This window comes from Coloeus monedula (assembly GCF_965178545.1).
Source record: "Coloeus monedula genome assembly, chromosome: 11".
NCBI classification, from domain to species: Eukaryota; Metazoa; Chordata; class Aves; order Passeriformes; family Corvidae; genus Coloeus; species Coloeus monedula.
In genome coordinates, this window is record NC_138791.1 from 21,506,387 (window position 1) to 21,533,105 (window position 26,719).

The window sequence follows — 26,719 nt, forward strand, 5'->3', positions numbered from 1 at the left end:
ATGTTAATAAAAGAACACATTATAATTTGGGAAGAATAACTCAGTATATTTAGTCTTGTAATCATTATGAATGGCATTATTAAAGGTTCATACAGTAGCAGAACTTGCAATATTGCTGAACTATTTCATGGGCTTTGTTTGCAGTAGACCTGTATCCCAGTGGCACCAGCTTGAGTTTAAAGAGAAGTCTCAAAATGTTATGGATCTCATTTGCACACGGGATAGGCACAGGTATATTTGCCACCATTTCCATTCTCCTCTCCTCTGACCCACTCCAATAGCACTCAGGTCTTTACTTCTGTGACTGTTTTATTTTGTCACAGAAGCTTCTGGGTAGTGCACCTTTCCTGGTACCCAGCGTGCACTTAATCCAATGAACTCACATGTCATCATCCATCTTTTATGTCTATGCTCCTGTGATCTCCTAGCGCTCCTACTTTTTGAAGGCTTGAACTGTGCCCAGGAATGACTAAATGATACTTTTCTTTAGCTCATTGAAAGCACTGCTAACTGAGCTTACGGGAAGCAATAAACTTTAATGCAATGGAAGATGCAAATAAAAGTGTGGGTGTGAAGAATAAGGGAAGAAATAGTCCAAGATTTTGCAGTATCTCAATAGACACGGTAATCCCCAATTAATTCTCTTCCTTGTAGCAGTGATTTGGCTGGATAAGAACAGATTGCTGGCACATTATCTGCTGCCCCTTCAGCAATTGCCTGTCATTTCAAGAGTGACCCATCACAACAAAGGAAGCAATGGGCCTTCTGGGACAGTCTGACATTTAATTGACTGAGTAAATGCAGGAGGATTGGTGCAGCAAAAGTCTTTTTAGTTAGCACCAGTTACATTATAATTAGCACAGCTGCTGATAGGTACAGAGTAGGGAGAAGCTGTATGGATGCACCCTACTAGTTATTTGTGTACTTTTACCTCTGCACATGTATTGCTACATCTGAAAAAGTGTTCTGGAGTCTACAGACTCTCTGGTTATCCTGCCCCTATAGTATGCTTACATTTGACCTCAAGAGACCACAGTGACTGAGGGGAGAGTGAAGCCATCAAGGAGAGGGAAGCTGAACTAATCATTGTACTAGCACTTTGTAAATAAAGTCTCTACTACCTTCGATCCCTGCAGAACACAGAGTGGGAAGTTTGTGCACAGATGGTACATGCATGAGAGAGCACTGTGGAGAAACACAACAGGTGTGAGAGCTCACAGAACATGATTTGCAAATTGACGAATACTGTATTTACTCTTGCTTGAATGTGCAATTCTTCTTTTATTTTCACATCTATCCTTCAAAAGACCTTGCAAATTCTACCCCATTCCTCAGCAATGATCACATCAATTCTCTAAGATTTTTAGAAGTTATTCAGTCAGCATTAGTGACATGTAAGGATTTATGTGGGTGATTTAACAGTGGCAAAAGTACCCAGCCAAGGTTATTGTAATAAAGGCCCATGAAGACCATGTATTTTTGTTTGCAAAACAATACAAATGCTCTTGGCTGTATGTTCATCTCTTGGCTACACACCCAAATGATTTCTTGTTTCTTCCTTTAGAGTCACCAACTGCATGAAAAAACAAAGCAAACAAACAGACAAACAAGGAAAACCAACCAAAAAAAAAATCTGGGTTGGTGAAAACCTAAACTTTTGGGAAGGGCTGTGACTTCCACTGGTGTGATACAAGTCCTCTGTACCAGTAAGGATCAGATTGCTTGCAGTTTGCTTTCAATTAATTAATTCATGCATCCTAAAGAAAGGCTCATAAATCTCACCTTCTGCTTCATGGTCTATGCCCCAGCAGCAATAATGAGGGGAAGAGGGGAGTCCGCTTTCCTGCAAGGTACCACTCAGCTGTGCTTTATGATACCTGTATTCATCCTTTCCACCAAGTGGCTCCTTATACATCTGAAGTGGAGCTGGTCAGGCTATTAAAATGTGCTGGCAATGTCCCTTCAAATGCTAGTGCAGTAGATCCATCCCAGTGCCTATTAGGTATCATCATGTGTGTTGGGACAGAGTTACAGCATATTTCTACCTTGCAACTGGTGGAAGTGTGATAGAAAGCTGTTGGTCAATCAAGAGCAATACAGCATCTCCTTGAAGCAGCAAGCATTTGTGTAGGGTTCAGATGTATGCAGTTTTAATGCCACAGTGATCACAGAATCACAGAACAGAATTATAGGATGGTTTGGATTGGAAGGAACCTTAAATATCATCTCGTTCGATCCCCCTGTCACAGGTAGGGCCATCTTCCACTAGACTAGGTTGCCCAGGGCCTCATCCAACCTGGCCTTGAGCTCTTCCAAGGATGGGACATTCACAGCTTCCCTGGGCAACCCACCACTCTCTAGATAAAGAATTTCTTCCTAATGTCTAATCTAAATCTCCCCTCTTTTAGTTTAAGATCATTAACCATTCCCCCTTGTCCTATCACTATCTGCCCATGTAAAAAGACACCCTTGCTCTTTTTTAAAAGCCCCCTTTCATTATTGGAAGGCCACAATGATGGCCTTCTCCTCGGAGCCTTCTCTTCTCCAGACTGAACAACCCCAGCTCTCTCAGACTGTCTCCATAGTGGAGGTGCTCCAGCCTTCTGAGCATTTTTTTGCCCTCCTCTGGACCCACTTTTACAGGTACATGTCTTTCTTTTGCTGAGAACTCCAGACCGGGATACAGTACTCCAGGTGGAGTCTCAGGAGAGCAGAGTAGAGGGGGAGAGCCCTCCATGTTAATCATATGGGAGGGAGCAGGCCAGTGGGAGACTCCTGTGCCTGAATCCATCTCAGATCAAAACAAGTGTGATATGGCCAGTGAGGACATCCAGATTACCCCATCCCAGCTCCTGAGCACCTCCATCATTCTCATGTGTCTGTCCAGAGACAGGGGACTTCTATAATTGGATTTCCGTATTATAAAATGCAGTTTCTGGAGAAGGAGACTGGGTGGCTTATCATTAATCATTGTCACCAGTCAACCTGGATTAGTTTCCCTGGACTAAACTGATTTCTTTTGGAAGTAAGTTTCAATGTATTTCAGTCTAAAGAAGGGTATGAACAAGTGCAGCACTTAAGGAGCCTCTGCTGTGTTCATATTTGAAATGAATTAATAATTTGTCTCCATATGCTACATAAAGGATGATCCCAGCTAATAAAACTCAAGAGGTCAGAAAAGGACACCTTGCTTAATGAGTTCCAAAACCAGTGTTCAGGGTGTGCTGATCTTTCAGCCATTGTGATGTCATTTGGTTAACAGGTATCTGTTCAGCATTCAGACACCTGGACTACCTGGATTACCTCCTTGCTGCCTCCCTGTGGTCTTTCGCTCTATATCCCCAGTCAGTGTCAGGACAGAGAAAGAGAGAATAGTTATTTTCTTTGCACCTGTTGCAAACTGCAAATTGGATTATGCAAATTAATTACCACCAATATAGTTGAAGGCCAGAGGGCCCCCTATGTATTTTCTGAAAATTTCTTATTGTTTCAAAAGTGCCTGCAAGTGGAGATCATAGCAGTATTTGGCCAAAAATATCACCACAAGATGAAGAAAGCAGTAGAAGAGGCTAGAAATCACGTCCTTGGTCCCATTCCTACAGTGGAACCAGGATATTAAAGGTGCTTTTGTCAGTAATTATCAACACACAGCTCACCATATTCACTGTTTCCACATAGTGGCAGTAGGAAGTAAGTGAACTGCCTGGGTTTCTGAGGTAAACGCTGACTTCTGCTCTGCCTCTTGTGGGGTAACAGAATGTCTTTTTTCTAGGGTGTTTCATCCATTCATTAACAAAACCATGTTTCTGGACTGCTAAAAGACAATCCTTTCAAATATTTGCTAAAGAGAGAATGGCTGTGGTGTTGAGTTCATTTAGACCTGGATCTACCGAAGCTCTGAGATAAATGACAGTTATGACCCTAAATATTTTTCTGTGTGTATTGGTGATTGCGCTAGCAATTATTTGAGCTGAGTCAGCAAAGCAAGCTTATAGGAACTACCTCAGAAGGTAGAAACAGCTATTCTTTCTCTGTAGGGTACATCCTCCACAAGTATATATTCCCTGGATCTAGCTGAGTGGTGATGAGCTTGACACATCAACTCAGATCACATATGCTGAATTTACAAATGACTACTAAATTGCTGCCATAACCTCCCCATCCACAGACCCTACCCTGTGTCCATTTAAACTCCTCTGTCACAGGAGTCTCAGCTCATAACTAGTTATAATGTATTGGATGCAAGACCAGAATCTCATCTGGACACAGCTGGGTATTTGTGGCAAAACCCACATATATAAAATTCACACCATCCAGTGGGAAGGAAAAATAATCGATACATGCAAAGACCCCAACCCTCCACTGCTGGGCCAAGAGGATTGAATACAGCTTTTTTCTGCATGCAATATCCCTATCCCTGTCTTTATCTCAAATCCCAAGCCCAGTAGTTACTAGTTTAAACTCTCAGACAGTGACATTCTTACTGTAAAAAATTAAAATCATATTAACCCAATGCAGTGATAGTAATTTGGGAGACGCAATGCAGTGCTGAAGTACCCTGTTTTATTAAAACTGATTATTTATTTTATTGTATCCATTCGTGAATGATTGTTTTAATTCATTCTGCAAAAGGAAGGCTCATTACTAAAGGAAATTAAAGTCCAAATGCATTTAAAGCCAGTAAAAGGAGATGCCTATTACTGCAGCATGTGTTTAGCCAGTCAGTTCCCTATTATGCCAGATCATCAAGGCAAATACTGTATCTGAAGTCTGGAAAGGGCAGGAAAGACATGATGTCTGCTAATAACACACACAGCCTGTCAAAGCAAGGTAACACAGGGATAATCACATTTCATACTCTGAGGCATAAGCTGTTTGCCTGCCAAGGCCAGGAAGGTGCTCTTTATAATTCCACAAGCATTCCAGTTTGAATTTTGCTCTTGCATTGTTGCGGTGAAGAATATAAGAGAGGGGAAGAGGATTTTTGGTCAGGTGCGTAAGGCTTTTGCTCTGTTCCAGACAACTTCAGGGACAAAACTTTCCCAGCTTCAACCACTGGAGATGCTCACAGAACAACAGTGCTGGTGCAGGTCTAGTTTTGGAACGGAATGCAGGAAGTGAGGAGCACGAAGGTGTTTGGGCTTCATTTCAGGGAATGTCCTCTGGCCCAGCCTGGGGCACTATGAGTAGAGAAGGGATAAGAGAAAGCCTGAGAGTGAGGTTTTAACTAGCCATGTCCCAGATGTGCTAGAATGGATGGCTTTGAGGCTTTTGCTTTGACACACCTGTGTAGCCAATCCACACTTTAGGCTCAGTGATGTACCTTGGGGTGCACTGCTGTCTGTGAGCACCCTTACCCTCCCCAGTCCTGTGCCTTTAAAACAATAGGTAAAACAAATCAGCAGTAAGAGCTGGACGTGCCTGAAAACAAAACACAGTGTCCTTGGGCCTCGGACAAGTGGTATGCCCCCTTCCTGCTCTCCCAGGCATGAGGGAGAGGCAGTGAGCTGTGGTGGCCTCAGCTTGTGCTCAGCCTGGCCCTCTGGCCCTTGTCCTGCATTTCCTGTAAACAGGGAACAGTTCCTCCCCAGAGATGACCTGGCAATGAACTAGTGAGGGCTGACGCTCAGCTGCACCACACCCAGCACCCCACCGTGCCAGAAGGTACAATGGGGCAGCTGATAATACATAATATGTTATTAAAGGCAGCTCTACCCTTTATTGACTCCTTTGAACATATTATTTACATCACATGTCAGCCACCACAGAGCTTTTACTTTCAATAAATCATTAGATTCACAGACACCCCAGAGCTTTTATATCCAACAGCCCTAGCAGAGGTTTTCCTTAAGATTCTTTTTATGCTTCTCTTTTCTTTCTTTCCCTTGCTAAATCACAGCCCTGTTGATCTCCATCACCCTGTCATTCCCCATCTGTGCTGTGTTGAATCCTTGCAATGCAAAGGAGATGGGCATAATGAAGACCTGAGTGCTTGGCAGTGACAAAAGTATTGTGCTGTGAAACTCTTCTTCCCTCCCAGACCATGCACACCATACATCTGCATTATGTTGGAATTCCATTCTGCATTGCTGTCAAGGGACAGAAGATAACAAGGAACACATCCACTAATTATCAGGATGGGTTTAAAATAATTTGCTGAGTAACCCCTAGTCACAGTACAAATGGCCTCTGACTGTGAAACCTCCCAACACTTTTGCCGTATTCTCCTCTATAAAATGACTTATGTCAGTGACAGTCTGACTTTGGATACAATGATGTAAAACTGGGGAGGATTTACCCTAACTTCAGTGTAGTCACTTTATACTTGTGATCTTTGAGCAGAATAAGACCCTCTGATTTCACTCTGAACCCTCTGTAAGACTTATGCCTCTCTATAAATCAGTGATAGAATAAGCCAACGAGCTAGAACTTCATTAACAAAGAGAAGGAAAAGATATAAGTAAGCAGTGGCTTTCAGCTGGTCACCTGATGGTCATCTCAGAATATAAGAAGTACACCTCTCTGGGGAGACCACTGTCTGGGAAGCAAAGCTGATACTGCTGCTCTACTACAAATTCTTGGTTATGATCTTTGGCATGTTTCTTAACTTAGTGCTTTGGCAGTCAGTTGTGTAAGGTGGGTAATCCCAGACCAATGTCCTGTTTAAAATACAGGCTAGACTGAAGGCTTTGGACACTGTGAATGCCTACCAGGGTCTAAACCAGAACTGCTTTGTCCGTTTCCCTTGAGGCACAGTTTTCCTTCTCTTCTTCCTGTTTACTGCAAACTAAAAGGGATTTCACTTTGTCCTTAAGACAAAAAGGGATAGGTACCCCCAGGATTATGTCCATGCTTAAGACACAGAGTAATGTTTTCAGTTTTATGGCTAAGCTGAGATACAGAAATCTACCTGGAACTATTAACAGTCATGCTTGCTAGTATTGCTGTTGTCTGCTGAGGTGAGGGTTCTTGAGTTACAGGCCCTCAATGGCTTTCAGGCAGCCAAGTTGGTGATTTCTGCACAAAGACAGATACACACTAGAGAAGAACACTAATAATGAAAGATTTAAGCAGTGCTACTTGCCCAAAGAATTAGAATTCATAAAAACATTGCAGATAGACACTTCAGAAAAAGGTCTGCGTCAATCATTGTGTGGGAGTTTCACAAATGGAGCCAAGCAGAACCAAGGCATCTTTGTCACACACAGGGCTCCCCTGGAGATGTTCCGTGTTGGTGGATGGTTCTTCTGTCTTACAAGCATAATAAACAGCTTTAAAATTTTATATAGGTAAGAATCTGGTCCAGATGTGTTTCACAGCTGCACAAGGAGCTTATTGAGCTACACAGTGAGCTACACAGAACCAGAATATCTTTACAAGTCCTCTTCCTTAGTGTGTCTAGGTCTGTACACTACAGCAGTTGCTCTGTACTTTTGCACATATAGTCCTGAAACTCAAGAGTACAGCCAGAATTGCCCTGTTGATTCTGGAATCTAGCTGGGATGAGATGTGATTAGGTGTCAGTTAGGCAAATGTGACCATCGTAGCAGCAAATGGATCCAACTCATTATAATCCATTCAGAATATCCAGTTTAACATAATCATAAGTGATAATAGTAGTGAAACCTCAAAGGAGGATGCCAGCTTGGAAATGGTGTCAGTGAAACACAAACACAAAACTTGAATCAATCATTATTTGCTGCAGCCAGAATTTTTAGTGATCTGCTTATTAATAGAAATCTGAATTCTTGGCACCTAATTCCAAAAGACATCAGAACTGGTGGAAGACAGAGGCTTTGGTTTTTGTAGTAGAGAACACTGACCTTTTTTTTAAGCTGTTCAGAGTTGTATTGGGAAAAGACTTAAAATTAGTATTCCTAAAGCCTTTTAGATGACAGAGAAAATGATACTTCCAATGCAGGTAATGACAGTTCTGGGTTTTTTTTAAATTTCTTTTCAAAAAAAGCATATTTTGTTCTAAAATTAGGAAAAGTAGCAGTAACACAACACTAATACTTTACAATGTCTGAGTCTGCTATGATAGACAAAATACTAATTTCTTGCAAATAGTACCTTTCTTAGAAGTGAAGTTACAAGCACCTTGCACAATAATGAGCCCTAATACGAGAATTATCTCTAAGCATTGTTGTAGTATTATTGATTTCAATTTCATTCATGCGTAAGTAGAACAACAGTTGGTTGCGTACATAGCAGAATAAGGGCAGAATATGGAACTTCAACACTGGTATTAGGAAAAGTAGGACACCCTTGGTTTGTAATTGCCATTTCTAAAATGGAAATGACACTTGTTATGTATGGCTTTAAGATACCACTTTCAGTGCAGTAACAACATCAGTCTGTCAGATCCAGCAGTAGAAGAGTGCCCAAGTGTGCAGTGTGAGTGCCTTCAGTAGCAGCTGGCAAGGAGATCAGAGTGCTTTACAACTTTCTGTCCTGCAGTTAAAGAATCAATCTGGCAGTAACTTGGCATAAACCCTCCATTTGACATATGCCTCAGGCTGAGAACAGTACTGAAGTTAGAGGGGAGTTAAGGGAAAGGTATAGGACCAGTGGATGCTGATAAGGTGTCAAACAGCATCCCAGGCTACCAACACTGCAGAAGAAGAAAGAACAAACCAGTAGCTCCCACGTGGGGTTGCATCCATGTGTACTGGCTTCAATTTACGATAAATCAAAAAGATAATTTTGTTGGGCTAATGATATTAAGGTTCAGAATTATTAATGGATCACAAAAGCAAACCTCATGCACCCCAAAGGTAAATTTCATGGGGAAAAAGCCATAATGAGGGGGTTTATAGGCTGAAGTCCAGGTGCTAATTTTCAACCAAAGAGTTTTCATTTGGATGTGGCCTCAAGGTGGTAATTACATTTCTGGGACAAAATATTGTAAACCTATCAGCCTATTCATTTCACATTCAAGCCCTAAGATCCATATTCTATATTTGCCTCAAAACAACTGAGTCCATCGAAGTTGCTAGAGCAAGGGGAGAAGGTAAAAATTACTGTTTTGGTCTGGATGCTTGCTTGACATCAGACTTTACAGGTATTGGGGAATTAAGTGGGGGCCTAGAACTTTCCTCTGCTGCATTTATTAAGGCAACAACCAAGTCTAAATATCTAGACAGACAATTTGTGGCACAGTTGCTGACTTATTAGGAAGAGCAGTAAAATATGCCTTATAAACCATGAAGGAACAAAAAAAGATGAGAATTGAGTGCTGTTATGAGACAACACTCCATGCATGAGGATCAAGCCTCAGAAGTATTTTAAATGCAGCCTCCCTAATTCATCAAGAGAGCTTGAGTGTTCCTCTGTACCCACCCCCAGACCAAATGACCCCATGCTTAAACCTCCCACACAGGCTAAAGTAGCACTGATCCTTGCCATCATTCTTCAAGTGGCACCCTCAATGACTTTGCTGCTGTGGCACAGCTCGGCAAACGTGCCAGCATAGAAAATGCAGCCCAGCCTGCTCTGTGAGCACAGCCACACACAGAAGCAGAATCAGAACTGTCAGTCCAAGCAGTTTGTGCAATGATGTAGCCAGAAGCCATGGCCCAGTTTTAACAAGTTGAGCAGGAATACAAAGACAAGAGCTGGCCCTCATCAACCATTTTCTGTGGCTTAAACTTGCTTGTATCTCTGTAATAAAGTGTTCTGTGTGCAGGCAGATTAAGGATTTGCTCCACATCTACTGGTTTACTTTGCAGGGGGGCATAAATCTCCTTGTATGTATGTATTACAGTCAGAGATCTGGCAGTATAGCTGTAATATGGGGAGTCAGACTGTGCCTCCATTACCATTTGACTAACAGTATGCATGGCCTGGGTCCTCAACCTGAAGCTAGCTCAGCACCAGAAACATGAATAGGTTTTGCCCATTTAGGTGTCTGAATGGGGTCAGACAAGCTGCAGGAACATGCTGAGGAAGAGGACAAAGTGGCCTCCTTGGCCAGGGTCAAGGAGGAGGATGGGACTAGGCAGTAGTGGAATAGCTCAGCAAATTTTAACACTCGTCTGGACTTTAATGGGAACTGCACAAGGCCACGGGGGGTATACACACACCAATGTGTCCTGATGTGTGCATAGTCCTGCTTGTCTCTACAGTGTATTCTGCAACCACTTTATGCTGTTTACTTTTCAGAGGACACCATGAAAAGGAAGCCCAGTGTATTATACAGAGGATCAGAAAGGAGACCTGTGCAAGGATCTCCTTGGCAGGTTCCATTTGAGCCATGGAAAATGCAATGAAGCGGCCAACTGTGTTTATAGATTTGTAAGTATCCAGTATGCCTTGTTATGCCTATCTTATGCTGTGATTTTCTGCAGCTGCCTGCTGCAATAATGTATGGCTGTTGGTTCTCTCCTTACTCTGGGAGTGGATGAACACAGGTAAAATAAGAGATGTGAGTGATTCACACTCTCCCAATGGGTTGGCTGCATGACTGATATGAGGAAATGGCTGGTTAACATGAAGACATTACTGATAAATATGCTCAACAACCCTTCAGCAGATAGATGCTGCTTTACAAACTGTGGCATTGAGACCACTCGCAAATGATTGTGTGAAGTCAAGAGGTAACTCTGACCACTCTGAAAAGATCTTGTCTGGCCTTATACCATACAGTGTAGCATGACGTTTTGCAGCAGGTACACTGTTAGGTTCTCTGCTCTAAACAACCTGTTCACTTACCACTGAATTGTAAATCAGTATCTTTACACAGGAGATGCTCCAAGACTTCCCAGCTACCCTGGCCTGTCACAGATTTCATGGTTCAAGTGGCGCCATGTCTACCTGTGTCAAAAGTCCTCAAATACCTTTTAAAATAGAATTGTGCCATAGTATTGCTCCTTTTTATGCCTTGAAGCTTTCTTGTTGAATTGTTATCCCATTCACCCAGTTTTTCCTCTGAGACACTTGATTTTACACATACTCTGAAAGTCAAACTCCTTCACATCTTAAAGCTGTGATGAAAAAGTATTCTATCTGCTATGTGTAGAATGGAAAACTCTGATTACTGCAAAGTCCGGAGCTTTAGCTCAGTTTGCACAGGACTTGACCAGGAGATAACTGTTTTTCTTTGCTGCAACATCTGAGGTGTAGGAATTTATTTTTGATCCTCAGACAACTGAAAAGAAATTATTTCAGATGTTCTAGAAATGAAAAAGGACTGTGTCCATTTTCGGTTTTTGAGACCAGAATCTGTCGGTATTTCCTCCTCCCTGTGGCTGGTGTTTTAGGCACCCAGTTGTGAGAAACTCAGAATCTAATTACCATTGCTGACTGATTCAAAGTGATCTGGAAAACCAGACCTGCAAGAAGCAGAGACTAGGTTTTCTATGTCTTAGGCTACAACTTATAGGAGCTGCTTTAAAGTCTGTCAAAACAGATGTATGGTTCATGTACAGTTCTTTTGTGAATGTTTCCCTTTTGGAAAATGTTTCAGCTCATTCTAGTTCCATGTTCTAGCATAAACCATCAAGGCAGTCAAATCATAAATTGCTGTTCACATCCTCAGAGGTACATATGTACCCCAAATGAGCATCTGGCATTGTATCATTTATCATCCAGATTCCACTTATAGTCACTTTTCTGACTATGACACATCTACTAATGTTCTTCTGACTATGAGTCCTGGATCCTCTTAGGAAAAGATGATACATTTCACAAAATGAAACTGTCTGATAACATGGCACGTATCATAGATTGGAGATTAGGGATATGTTCCTGATTATTATTACTTTGTTTATTTTTTGGCAGTGTAATTTAGTCACTAAAACTTGGAACCAGAGTCTTTATGTTCTATTTTCATTTTGTTACCAGTTCATTATTCCATACTTTCCATGGAAAATATGCACAGTAAGTTCAACATAATGAACGCCATGCTGCCCTGCAGGACTCTTAAGATGGAAGGCAAGTTGTTATTTCCCTGTACTACCAGGATCAATTGCTTTATCAACACCATGCGGCCAAATCTGGGGACAAACCAGGGGAAAAATGCAGTGAAGCTAGGATCAAGTGAACTTAGTTTTCTTGCATTTCAGAGATTCACCCAGTCGTTAAAGTAGAGTATTTCCAGAAGGAAAGAAACAGAGCTTAACTGCTAATCTGTAGGACTGAAGCAAAGTGCTCTCCTCTGTCTTCTAAGAGGTCAGGTTCATTTCCCACATCAAAATTAGAGTTGGCTGTCCTTTTGTTTCGCTGAGGCATTTTTAGTTGGAAAATCACGCTTGGAATGATTAAACATTACATAGATTTATAACATTTGGCTGGGATTAATCTATTAAATTATTCTGCCACTTCTCCACAATAACTGTGTAAAATCAAAAACCATCCTAATTCTGCGACTCTAAAATGGTTTAGTTCAGAATTTACTTCAGTATCTATTTTTTTTACTTGCAAATGAAACAGGAAAAATGTCATGAACCACAGAACTCCTTTATTTTGTTGGGGTTTTTTCCTTGGACTTTTCAATTAGGCACGCATATTTTATATCTCTTGTAGCCACTGAAGCAATGTTTTTTCTTAAAACTGCAATCGAATGGCAAGATAAATTACTTGTCCAGACAGCTTAATATATGTCACTCTCACAGTGGCTCTTTACTCTGGATGTATTCATTGTGATGTAGTTTTTCTCACTGCCACTGTCTGGATTTTTTAAGCCTGACAATGTGAAAATAGAAATTATAGAGGAAAGATTTTGAGGTGCCCAGTTTTACCTCACATACTGCCCTTTTCTATTTAAGGACCAGGAGATTTGACTTCAAAGATGTGTTGTACTGTATGCAGTCCATTACTTCTGTAGACATGTGTGCTAAGGAAGAGTCTTTTTTGAGTTCTTCTAGCCAAGTCTCAGAACTAAGAATGCAGACTGATACCTGAAATGTAAGAGGATAAGAAACTGTCATCAGAAACACCAAACTAGCTATCCTTGACAAGGTCCACCTGCCCAGAGGGCCCATCGGGGGGTGCAGTGGGTTAATACCCAAGTTTAGTAAATGTATTCAAGGCATAAGGACAAACTGCCAACAGACTGAAGAGGTATTTAATTTGGGACAGCTGAGGATGGCTGGATGGAGACTGTGGAGCAGACATATGCAACTATCCCTTGTCTCCGTTCCCCAGTACCTAGCTGTATTTCTTTTGAGAAAAAGAAGTTTGAGGACATCCCTGTGACACTCATAAAGCTGGTGTAGCATGAGTCAGACAGAGCACTGGAAGGTGCTCACTAATGATAGGTCTAAATCTGCTTGCTCTAGGCCTTTGATGGATAGCATCTAATTAATCCAGTCAATTACTGGATCCTTTTATAGATCCTTTTATATTTTAAAGGAAAGAATCCTTTTATAAGCTCTTTAAGAGGGTTCTTGGCAAAACAAACAGTGCCTCTTAAATATGTTCTTCCATCCATTAACTCTAATTGGTTGATTAAAGTAAAATTAAGTGTTGTATGCCACTGAACACCAAATTTTTAGAGGGAGTTTTTACATTAACCCTTCTTTGGGTCCTGTAAAAGAAGAATTCTTGTAGGATAATTAAAAATGTGTTGTACACTATAAATAACTTTGCTGGGTGGCACAACAAACCATAAACTACTAGACTGGATTTGCATTTAAAATGCAATAGCATTCTGTTGCTTTTGTTACAAATCTAATCTAGAGATATACCCCATGTCATGGAGCAGTGGATTCTGGAAAGACTACAGCATTCTAATGTGCAATCTTTCCTTCAATAAATCTTCTCAGTAAGGCTTGTGGTGGGGGTGGGAGAGGAGAAAGGCATGTACAGAACATGGCATGCAATACCATGTCATGTTATTGACCATAAAGGTCTGACCATTACAAACATTTCATCACCCTGTCTGCAGCACGTGCTTTTTTTCTGCATGGTGCTAGGAATGCTTAAATCACACCAGTATCACTTCTGTGCTCCATATTCATCATCCAGGGCAAATCTGCAATACACAGCACACTCTCTCCTCTTGTGTAATCCCACTGAAATGTATTTCTGGTTCATATAATGAAAACAGGGAAGACAGAGAAGTCTACCCAGGCATAAAAGCCCTCAGGACATGAAGATGGTGATGTGTACACATTCCTTCTTTTCTGCACTGTAATTCGATCATAGAAATAGCCATCACAATCAAGTCCATCTACTAATAAAGCCAACATCTGCTGAGGTCTTTGGACCATTTCCTGGGAGCTATATGAGACTGGAATTTCTCATAAACAAAGCCAGGGTGAGATGCAGCATGTTGTGTCTGAGCAGTGGCAGCCCTGTGAGGCTGTGCTGTGTATGCAGGATGGTGATGTGCAATGCAAAGCTGTGCCGGGGGAGCACATTGGCCTCCTCACTACCGGTACTGTCCCCACACATCTGCATCTCCAGCATGAACCAAGACAAACAGCTCCAAGGATATGAGGAAATGGGAGAGCAGTCATGGAGCTGCTGGAAAACTGATACCTGCATGTGGGCAATGTATTAAAATCTTTCCTTCTTTGGTATTAATATGACATTACTGATAATGTCTGGAGACACTTCTCAAAGGTGCTTGTTAGAAAAACTCTGCCATCCAAGAGCACTTAATATCTTGTTTTTCTGTCTCTAATGCCTGACAATGCAAGGTGAAGCACGCCTTGTGCCCAGCTCTCAGCAGCAATGGGTTATCTCCCGCAGACTGCTCCCGGTCTATGAGCAGCTTGAAGTCCTGCATTAACTGCTATCATCTTCTAATTCCCAGTGGCAATTCAGACAATACTCAAGGAAACAGAAATAAAAACATGACTCATGTCAGAGCTGGCTGCAGCTGTTGTCAAGATTTTCAATAGGTTGCGCACGGCCTGAAGTCAAGTATAGTACCGGAATCCCTTACTCTGCAATGAGCTTACAAAGCTTTCTTTCAGGTTTATACTGCAAAATTCAGTAACTGGTGAAAGCTCATGAGATTTTTTTTTCCATCGTGTTCACCAGATCACAAGTGACAATGTCTCTTTCCCTTGTCTCTAGGCTCAGTCCCTGATCCTCCTTCCCTCTGTGACAGCATTTCTATGCGACTTTCTCCCACCTACAGGATCTAGAGCACAGCACATTTCACACTGACATAAAGAAAAACTATGTATAGATTTATGTAAGTGATTTAAAAAATAATTACGTTTCTTTAAAAAGCCTCTCATAATGCTTATGATCACTTTGGTTCTCTTTGGCTGAATGATTGTCAGCAAAATTCCATACAATTGACCCATACAGGTCTTTAAAGGAGCTAAGCCCTATTAGTAGACCACTTCTGTGCTACCTCCATAACTAACATTAACATATCACCAGCCCTGGGAAATGCTAGACCTACAAAACCGAAATTGTCTTGTAAAGCTTCTCATCAATGCTATGGGTGCATGCTAGCTTAGTGTAGTCACAGAGCAAGGATTTAAGAAGCAGAGAACTAAGAACTGAGTGGAATCAGCAGCTAGAATTTGTTTTCCTGAGAAAGCAAGAAAAGGAAAGGATGGGAAAATCTTTCCCAAAACAACTATCTAAAACCTATGCTGGATCTGTAGCTCAGAGCCTGCTTTGCCTAGCTTTGTCTCCAGTATACATATAGCTTGCTTCTACTACAAATGCAGGGTAATGTAAGCAACATTGCTATTATCATACATAGCAGCGAGGCAAAAGACAGCTTGAATTGTGTTGAACATGCGTATCTTTTTTGGATATCCTCTGACATCCATGCCTGTACTGAGCCGCTCTAGCTAGGACTAGCAGAAAAACAAAGCATGAGCTGATTTTTTCTTCTTGACAAAGTTCTCCTTGAGTTTTACCATAAATAGGAATGTATGGTAACTGGACTGCTCATTGGGATGAGAATAGTCTTGATATGGTCAGCATATGGGCAAGTGTGGTACAGGTCAAAACCTGCTTTTCAGCTAACAAACTATGTGTCTTTTTTCTGCCCCTGTCTTCTACAAAATGTCAGAAACATCTGGAAATTTGGTGTTGCTTCTCCTTTCACAGCTACTTGTATATGAGGTTATGTTGATGATCTTTAGAATGCTTCCCCCTCATTTGCTCTTTGTTGGGACAGAAACAACTATAGCCTTATGGTTTTCTCTGGGCCACAGTTCACCTAAATTAATTGTCACTGGAAGGGGCAGGTTGCACCTGTATAAAAAACAATCAGGTACTTTAGCTGTACCTATTGCTTCAGCTGCATTTTTTATCCAAGGAGTGAAAGGCTTCAGGAGTTTCTAATGGCCATTCTCCATGCCCATCTGATGTAATACCACAGCTGTATTTTTCACAGCTGATTAAAATCTTGGCACTGCTGTTAGGATTCTCCTGCCAGCTGCATAGCAGCATACTTCAAATGCTAAACGACTGTCATACCTACTTGTGCAACTTTCTTAGACTTTACCAAGGAGCCCTAATCTTTTTCTGACCAACAGTTACATTCTTTCCAAAATGATGATTCCTGCTTGGACCCACTCTACCAGCTTCTTCGCTTCCTCAGAAAGCCTAGCACTGTAGAACTGCTGCAGGAATCAGGCATCAGGAAGCAACCAGCCCTACACTGACAATAACCTGCCACAGCCTCGGGGAATGCTCCTGGGGAACTTCTGATTTGCAGTAGAAATGGTATATGGGATCAGTAAATGCACAGATTTAAGCACAACTCCTTCTCCGGGGTCTGAGTTCAATGAAAACAGTAAAACTGATGTGCAGCTACTGTCTTGGAAAGGCTTTTTGTTCCCTTTCCCCAGTGATCTGCCCAAAAGCTCAGTTGTATGCTGGGATCTGCAGTGTTAGTATCCCCAGAATGGCAAGGAAAACACAACTTGCAGCAAGAATTACTTGGGAAAGCAGCACAGTCAACTGCAAAGGGCACATCTACCTTCTCTCATGCTGAAGACACTGAAAAGTCCTTATTGGTCAATGACCTTTGTTCCAATCACTGTATCTGTTCGACTTCTTGCCTTTTGCCTTAATGAATTCAGGTCTCAAATTGGGACTTCCCTTCCAAATGCAATATAAATCCTAACAGGTAAAGTAAGGGGAAGATGTTTTTGCATGTGGCAAGATTCATTCACTGAAACCTGTCAAAAAACTTGTTTCCGTGTTCCAGAGAGTTGCACACAGCGTTCCTGATCGAACCACAGGAAAATCTCCATCGCAGCGTCAGCTCCTCTGACTGTTCAAACTTGAAGGGCCTGTGGAAGAATGACTAGCTGGAGGGCCAAGCTCAGCTACTTATAATTAGGAGTACATCAGCATCTCCATGTGTTAATGATAGTAACTTTCCAAACAGACTGTGTTTTGTATTTAAGGACTTTTGACTGCTATGTACTACACTGGATATCATGAGCTCTGTGATTAATTTTCAGATTATGTTCTCTGTGGTTTATGCACTTTCTCACCTGTTTTCTTATGTAAGCTTTTAAAAACACCTATCTGTGACTACAGCACGTGATCACTAGAAGGGAGGAAGATTTGGCCTACTTAACATCTCATTAAAGGGTAAAAGTTTTTAAAGGAAAATAATGGTAATGACATTTATTATGAAAAAAGAAAAAGTGCTTTCTGCTTACAAGCAATAGAGCTCCCCAGGGCCAGACTATAATCTCAGACATCTTGTGTAAAATAATTTGAAAATTTTTTTGATTGTCTGATTAATATTTGAATGAAAGGGATCTCTGGCCAATTACAAAGACACTTCCTAAACCCTTCTAATATCCTTTACAGAAGCCCTTGCACTCTCTCATACTCTTGGAATGAGTTTAAGTGCGTGAATTTAAGTAGCACTAAAACAGACCACTGTTTTAGAAACAGTTCTGATTTCTTTTCTCGGTGGGTATTATTCGTTGACCTATTTTAGAAGTTTAGAAGTTAAATTCTTTCAAAAGTCTTCACTAATTGAAAGAAAAAGAAAATGAAGGAAAGTGGGGAGAATATATTGATGAAGAAAATCTCATTTATTCAGAGAATTCAAAAAAATTAGGAGGTGGCATCTTCAGCTTCTCTCCATTGTAATGGTTGCAGTTGTGTGCAGGTTTAATTCAGCTCGCTCTGCTGGACTTCACAGAACAGTCCTGAACATTTGCTTCTGCCTTTGTATACATCAGACTGTCAAGTTGTGTCTGGTTTCATCCTTAAATAATAGCCTTGTAGGTTAATCGGCACCCTTACCGAGCCTCAGTTCACCAAGTACTTCTCTGATTTTTAAAAATATTGACAAACCTACCAGTATTGCTGTAACAGGAACCTTCTTTTTATTAAGAAACTTACTGGTCTTTCATGTAAATTAAAGCACCGTGAATTTCCTTGAGGTTATATAAATGACACAGATTTACAATTCAACAGGTCTCAATTCACAGTTTAACAAAAGATATATAATATTAATGTGTATTTATTTTACTGTGATAAACATGACAACACTGATTGTCCTTTCTTGATAATTGCTATTGTCATGTATGAACTATTTATACTGAAGCTTCCATTTCATAATTATCTCTAGACTTTCACCTTATCCACCATATCCTGTTTTTAGATACTATACTGTGCTTCTCTAAGAGTTGGTGATATAATCTCACAAAACCTACATACTTCTCATTTGTAGGAACAGAGAGAACCCAGACTATGACATCTTGATTTCATTGGTTAAAAATATGTGCTATGTTGGAGGAAAGTCATTATTAATGATTTAAATTTCATCCTAAGCTAAAAGACATATAAATGTACAAGTAGGATGCTATTCAGACAATTTTTAGGCAGAGAAGTCATGTTTTAAGATGTTTCTTATGCTCAACTTTTGTTAGGCTGTTTTTTGCGTTTGCTACAAAAGGGTAATGGATCAGTCATACAGACTGCTCAAGCTGCTAATCAGTGACTGATGACCTGCAGGGAGCAGAGAAGATATAATCACTCTAAGTGTCATAATTTAACATAGGGTGATGAATCCTGTGGTGAGGCAAGGGGACAGATAAGTATTCACTGGAGGGGGAACTAATTGCTTATCCACTGGATTTTTCTCCTTTAAAGGAAGGGGGATTTGTGTCCCCCATGATCCATGAACCATAAACAGTGGTTCTCTTGCTGTCTAACTATAATATGATTTTGGTATACATTTTGGAATTGGTCTGTGCTGACATCATCCTTGTGATCTTGCATGTAGGCCTGACAGAAGCCCAGACTGACTCTGGCTATGCAGGAAGAGGATTGCTTACAAAACTCTGAACGGAGCTGCTTACCCATGAAGCATCCTCTCCAACACTAGCACTTCAGATGCTGGCACTGTTGTACCAGTCCCTAAGTACATGTGTGTTCCTGCTTCAGACTGGTGAAATTAAAGAAAATATGTCACTTGCTTAACACATAGACTATGGTTTTTTTCTGACTTTCTACTAAATAAATTTTTTTCACTCTCTTCTTCTTGGAAGAAGCACATCCCTTGTGAATAAAACACATTTGCAAATGAATGGTATATGGAAGAAGTGATCAGCTTTCTTGCTTGTACTCAGGCTGAGAAGCATCAGATAGATGACCTATGTTTTGAAAAGCAGTGGAAGGTTGGAGCCCTGGGGATAATTTACAGGCATGAGATGGCAATTCTAGAGACCTATTAGATATTACATAAGCCTTGGTGCAGTTGGACATAGCACTGCAATCCTCACACTGGCCCACAAAAATTCACTTGAGAGTCAAAGTCTGAGCAAGTCCTGCTGCTGGTTAAGTATGATGATCAGACTGAGGGTCTTCTAGTATGTATCAATGACCATTTTATGTAGAAGGATATAGGAATGTACAGGTTACAACACCACAGGTTTTCAGCTTATTTTCTATGAGTATTCAACATCACAGTGGGATTAGCTGTGGAACTGAAGGAATACTCCTTTTATTCCTCTCCCTATCTTCTTTTCTCTCTGGATTTTGAGCATCTTAGCAGAAAGAATGATTGAGACTTATAACCAGAAAGCAAAAAAGGGGGAATGAAATTCTGAAAACTTCCTGACCTTATCTAAATGCTGATAAAAGATTCTCTCTCTCTCTCCTAAACTATGAAATGAGTGTTTGAAGTACCCCTTTCCTAATACCCTGATGTTTATCACACTGCCATATGCATGGCTGATGCTTTGACAGTCAAACTAGGTTAGTGAAGCTATTCTTTACGGCATATGAAGAATACTTTATCTCTAACTGACTTCCATCCGATGCAATTTAAGCCAGTAACTATGATGAAATTGCTTTGGTTTGTGAAGGGTCAAGGCAATGCTGTAGGTTACAGTGTACTGTCCCAGAGGTGGGGCACAGCTATCTTTTCTTTCAGCCTGAACAATTGGTTTGTGTTGCTTTGCACTCTGTAGTGCAAATCTTCAGAGAAAAGGAGCTAGGAAGTGATTTTCAAAAACCAGTGAATCAGAGAATCAGAGAATCACTAGTTTTGGAAGGGACCTCTGGAGACCGCCTAGTCCAACTTCCCTGGCAAGGCAAGGTCATTGTAGATTACACAGGAAAATGAAAACTGGGTCTGATTCAGGCCTTCAGACTATGTGGACTGGGTAAAGATTAGGGGAATTTTGTTCATTTCCTCTTAGGACCCCTTATTCTTACACCATACAGAAGGCTAATGATGATCTATATTATCATACGCCCGAATCAGAGTTTAATTATTAATACCAGATAACTAGATTTTGGGGATACACAATAACTGCTCTTCGGGGGGCAGTGTTGCCAGTTCTGTTCTGGCAATGGTACTTTTAAGTTAAGATTTATTTCTAGAATACTTCAGTTATCAGATATAAAAACTTGATTGTTTCTAATTAGAAATTATTGGTTTAAATCTACTACACATGGTCTGTCCTTTTAAGCAAGAAAATGAAACAGCGAATCTTTTCATCTGACAGGTTCTGTGAACTCCCCTCCCAGCCCGCTGTTCCCCAGTCATACGCAGTAGTGAAGGTTCCTGGTTGATAATAATCTTTTATAACACTCTCACAGTCAGTTCTTTGAAGTGTGATAAAGAGTTGTACTTGGCCATTCATCAACAATGTAGCAATTCCATAAGGTATCACCAGATGCTAAATACAAGTGCTCTGCAGGTGAATGCACCAAAAAGAGGTTCATGGGCTCAAATACCATCTATTGCAAGGGTTTAATCCAACACACTTTTACTCTCAAACAGTTGAAAACAGCCTCTGGACATGAGCAAGCTGCAGTTCAAAGTAATTTTTATCCCTGTGTGGTTGTGGCAGAGGTATGCTTGATAGGTATTTGTACTAGAAATCTTAAATCCATGGTGAGGTATTTTAGGCCAAACTGCTTTAGCAGTGAATAAAACATCCATATCCATACATCATGTATACATGTGTAAATAAGTGCACCTGCTTGTACAATTTGCTTTGCTTTACAATTAGACCATATACTGGTTCTTCAAGTCTGTTATGCCACTGGATGTGCATTTACACGGGATGTGTATTTACATTTCATCAAAGATTTTCAGGCATGTCTTTGTCCAAAACATGCTGACAAATACAGCAAATAATAGCTATCTCAGCGGTAATTATGTCTGCCTGGTGCTCTTCCCCTCCACCCTGGTTATCTTGATAAAGGGGCTGTACAGGAGCCTAGCCTTCATTTCACTCCCAATGGCAAAAACTGCATGCACAACAAGCAGCAGGCTGAAGAATTATGTTCATGCCTTGACCTCAAGACTTCCTGAACCAGTTTGGATTGGCTCTCCCTTTGAAACTACAGGTTTCCACAGGAAGTTCATAAATGGGCCCAAGTCACAGCAGTTGACGTAGTCCTAATATTTTTAACTTGGTTCTTCAAGAACTACCTAAAATGGGTGGCGTTTCACCGCCACAAAGAACTGGCCGGTTTTTTCAAAAGCAAATGTCAGTGTGCTGGGTGAAATGCAAACTGCTGAAAGCAAGTGAGCAATGTAGCTTTCGTTGTTCTGGGGATGTGGTGGTGTGTGTTGCGAAGCTGCACTGCGCTCCACCATGTCTCTTGTGTCAGCATCCCTGGAGCTCCCAACACTGCAGGCAGCCACCCGCTCCAGAGAGCTAGACCATAGGCCTGTGTTCCACATCCCTCCGTTTCACATGCGTTTGGATCCACTGCTTAAGCCTTGATGCAATCTCTTTTCCCATGTCCTACTCACTACCCCACATCATTTGTGTCTTAGAAATGGTTTGCAAGACTCATTCAGAGGTGTTAAAGAAAAATTATTTTACTCCCTAAGTCTGAAATACCCTAAGAGGGGTGTGTGAAATGCCCATGGTTTGTTCCATCCACCAGAACAAGAGAGAAGACCAGAAAAAATAAATGTTGCAAAGAAACACAAGTATTAAATCTTTTGGAGAATGATGGATGGAAATGGACATGAAAACCTTACTTCTAAGATTTTTATCTTTTTCACACAGCTCTAACAAAATGCAACTGCATTAAAGACATTCCTTTTCATTCATTTGCTTTGCACCTTTTTTTTCTCATTACCTGCTAAACATGAACTTACTGGAAAACACACTTCTTATTTACATCTCTGCATTCCACTGATTGTATGCTATAATCTGACAACAAATTGAAAGGTGTTGAGTGCATTGCTCCTACATTCCTATGAAAAAGAAATTTTCTTGTTTGCAAATAACCTAATGGAATGGGATGAAAGATTGTTATTAATGTAAGCAGTGCATATGATTTCAGACCTATTTAATTCATTTATAAATTAGGAGCTCTGTCTAAAGGCCATGATAGACCTTAAAGCAACTTCTAAAATTAACTGTCTAATCTGATTAATTCATTGGGGTTTTCTGGTTTATACTTAACTGATGTACTTTGAAACATAAATTATGTATATATTGGTTTTTTGGGAAATTGACAGGAATTAAAAAATTAAGCAGGACCCCTTCCAGCAAATAGGCTCTCTTTTCATTCAGTCAAGAAGTCAGAGACCTTTCTGACTGAAGAACAAAGCAAGCTCTCCCTCTTTCCCCTGCCAGCCACAAAAATTAGATCCACTGGATAAACCAAATAATTTTGAATATTCTTTTTTTTCTGCCTGCAAATCATAGGATCCAGATCCAGTATTCATTTACAAGGTAAGGAGTTAATTTGAAGTCTTTTTTTTTTTCACTGATAGAGGCTTGTCTTGTATTCTTCCAATCTTTCTTGTAAGCATTTCCTGAGAGGGGTATAAGTCAACCAACATGGAGAATCTGCCTATGATACCTAGCCTTGTTTGGCCAAGGCTAGCAGGTCTTACATAATAATTTATTACAGTACCTTTCTGTTTCCTGGTCTGTGGTTTGCTGCTTGTTCTCAAAGCCAGTGAAGCTGCTCATATCCACATAGCCGTCGTTCTCATTAGCAGCAGATAATGCCCTGCTGGGGTCTTCAAAAAACTCGGTGAAAGTTCCTGCTCTTGTGGATCTTCGAGGAGGAATTTGTATGTTTTCATAGTCAGAGCTCATGGCAGGAATGTTCTCATAGTCAGATGTGTCGGCATTGGGAAAAGAAATAGACCTAGGTTTCGTTAATGGCAGTGGCATGAAAGGAGGTCTGGACCGGTCCTCAAAGGACTCCACCCTTGCCACGCTCCTACTGAAGGACTTGGGCGTTCCTTTTCTTTTACCGTCCTTATAGAAAAGAACAGCTGAGGAAGACTCAGATGCACGGAGCTTCCCCACATGCGATTTTAGTTGAGGTGAGCTACTTAGGCTCCTCCTGTCCAGCTCCATCAGCCTTGGAGGCCCATGATAGCTGGACTCTGAAGAGGACCTTGAAGAAGAAACATTAACATCTACATGGACTTTATTTTCACTTTTCTTCTTGAACTTTAGAGTGAGAAACCTCTTAAAAGAAGATTTCTTTTTCTTGGAATGCTTATCAGGTGAGTCATTCTCTATCAAAAGTGAAGGTGAACTTTTAGTGATTGGCTTTTTGGTGATGTAGGCAAGTTCAAATGGAGGTGGTATATCAACAAGTGAGGATGGAGTAGATACGCCACATGATGAGAGATGATTTTGCTGGGAAAAACTACCCGAGGAACCATTGACACAAGGCAAAGACAGGTTGTCTTCTGTCCTTTTTATTCTAACACCATCCAGTACACAGACATCACTTTCTCTGTAAACAGAGATAGGTATCTCTCTCCCTTCAACAGAATAAGATCGAGGATATAAAATAAAGCGTCTTGACTTGGTTGGTAAAGCCCTGTTGGCTTCCATTGGTTTTCCTTCCAATGAAAAGGAATTATTGCTTAAGTCTTCTGTCCCAGAGCCATTTCGGGAAGAGAGTAAATCAGTTTCAGGTCCAGTTTCTTCTGGAACAGTTTCTGGGACATAGCCTGGCATTCTCCCAGACAGAGATCGTGTTCTAGTGACAGTACTTTTACGATCAGTGGGCAGCAAGTTGTTTTCCCCATCCATGCCTAATTCACCCCTTTTACCATGATCAGCTCCTAAATCAGTCTGCACATCATGGGCAATTTCATTTTCTTCAGGAAGCACATAAGGATCATCTAGGGAATCACTGCTAGTTTCTCTTTCCTCTGATTCATCAGTCACAATGACCACTTTAGGGACTGCTAGATTTTCATGCAAAACATATTTTGTCCCACATTCTACATTAATTTTGCCATGCTTACAGATTTCTAAGTCTTCCTCAAGTGGGACCTCTTGAGGTGAACTTGAGACACTTTTGCTGAGGCTGTTTGCTTCCACCTTATTGTCTTTGAGTTGCAACTCATCTGATTTAGAGGTTTCCACAGTATTTTCACTATGCTCTTCAACAGCCACATTTTCTGGCTCTGGCTCCATCCCTGGACCACAAGGTAGACTATCAGAAATTATACCATCTTCATGCAAAGAGGCCCCTTCTGTTTGAAGATTCTCATCTGAATGTTCCATGGGTATTTCCTCACCACATTCATTCTCACAAGGTGCAATCGAACAGCCATCATCCATATTCTCTGCATTCACAGTTTCTTCCTCCCCTTTCCCAGAGTCTTTGCTTGCTTCACAGGCTACCTCTGATGTCTTCTCACTTCTCCTCTCAGTGATCTGGTAGCCATCACTGCCATTTCCTGTGTTTGTATTATTGTGCTCATCTGGGTCTACTTCCTCCTCTTCAGCTGCTGCCTGATGGATGAACTCTGCTAAACCATTTTTGGCACTGGGTTCATCTCCACACAGTTCTAAGCCAGGACCTGTTTCTTCACTGGCCTCCTCAGGCAGCATGTCAGGGCTTGCACAGACATCGTTCTCTAAGTCTCCTTCTATGTTCAAATCAAGCTCTGCATGCACACTGTGGTGATTATCATGTGCTAGACACCCATCTGCCATTTCTAAAACCTCAGGCAATTCCTCCTCCTCTTGCTCTGCCTTCTCACAAGCTGGGATTGATTCATCTGCAGGCAGTGGCATTGCAATGATATCTCTACAGTTATCACCCATTAGTTTCTCATCTCTATTCAAAATGTTCTCACCGTCAGTCTCACAATCACTACTGTTCTTGACCAGTTCCAGGTTGTAAGACATTTCCTGCCTGTTTTTGGCTTCAGTACAATCACCTACAACATCCTCATCTTCATCTACATTCTTGGTAGCATCATTATCCCCATCTGGGGCATCTAAGGACTCCTCACAAAGTTCTTTCGACTGGTCACAGTCTCTGGTTGACTCCTCAGAGTCTGGTTCCCCTGGTTCAGCAGTATCTGAAGAGTTACGGTGCTCATCTTCGATGACTTCTCGACTACTGGTATTCTCATCACTAGCAACGTTATCCTCTTCCTTCTCCACCTTTCCTGGAGTTTCTGAGACTTCATTTTCCACAGAGGAATCTAGGTTCTGATCATACTCATGTTCCAAATCATTGCAGTCTTTTCTGGTCAGCTGAACTTCAGGAACTACAATGTATTCATTATCTGCCTCGGATTCTAGGAAATCAGCATTGCATCGGTTTCCTTCATACAGCTCTCCATCAAGACACACCAGTTTCCCATTCGCACATTTATTTAAATTATTGTTGGTAGAAACACTGGATTTGCCCTCAGTGTCAGCTGAGAATTTCGGCTTGGGAGCAATAGGCGGTTTGGGACCCCTAGACACAGAGTTTGGGTTATGAAGAATATCAGCCCTTGGCAGTGAAGGAGAAAATCTGGAGACAGGTGCTGGAGAAAGATGACCAATAATCTTTGGTTTCGGTGCTAATGGTGGTTTTGAGATTTCTGGAGAAAAGAGACAAAAGTCATATTAGTCATCTTGGTTTCTTATTAAAGCCTGCAGAATATATCCTACAATAGACTTTATCAATGACTTGTAATGCAGAAGTAGTCCAGCCAATAAAAGGCTGAGCTCTGAAAAGAGAACTGAAGGAGCAAAGCATATGGACTGTCCCTGCATGTGGCACTGTAGCTATTCCAGTCAGCATAGTTTAAGGTCGAAACTGAATGGAACTAGATGCAGCCCCAACACATTTGGGGAGAGAAAGATGTACGGCTGCAGAGCCAAGGGTGTATCACACAACAGGTGCCCACAGATGTGTAACACCTCCTGCATTCAGAATAATAATATTAAGGGACCTTTTGTTTCTGCCACAGAAATGTTTGCCAAATCATTAAATATGAACACTTTGATTTAATGATGCTTAAGTGTTTCACCAAAATGAAACTAATGGCTTTCAGGTATAGTAGCCATTCATGTAACACAGT

General features: G+C 41.1%; 1 protein-coding gene across 3 annotated transcripts in view; it reads right to left on the reverse strand.

Annotated features, from left to right (window-relative positions):
* FGD5 (FYVE, RhoGEF and PH domain containing 5) overlaps nucleotides 1-26,719 on the reverse strand; it is a 96,656-nt gene that overhangs the window by 60,562 nt on the left and 9,375 nt on the right. For all 3 annotated transcript variants that reach the window (XM_082288875.1, XM_082288874.1, XM_082288873.1), the window contains exon 2: nucleotides 23,293-26,236. In XM_082288875.1, the coding sequence (XP_082145001.1) occupies nucleotides 23,293-26,236 (2,944 nt within the window). The remainder of the gene's footprint in view (nucleotides 1-23,292; nucleotides 26,237-26,719) is intronic.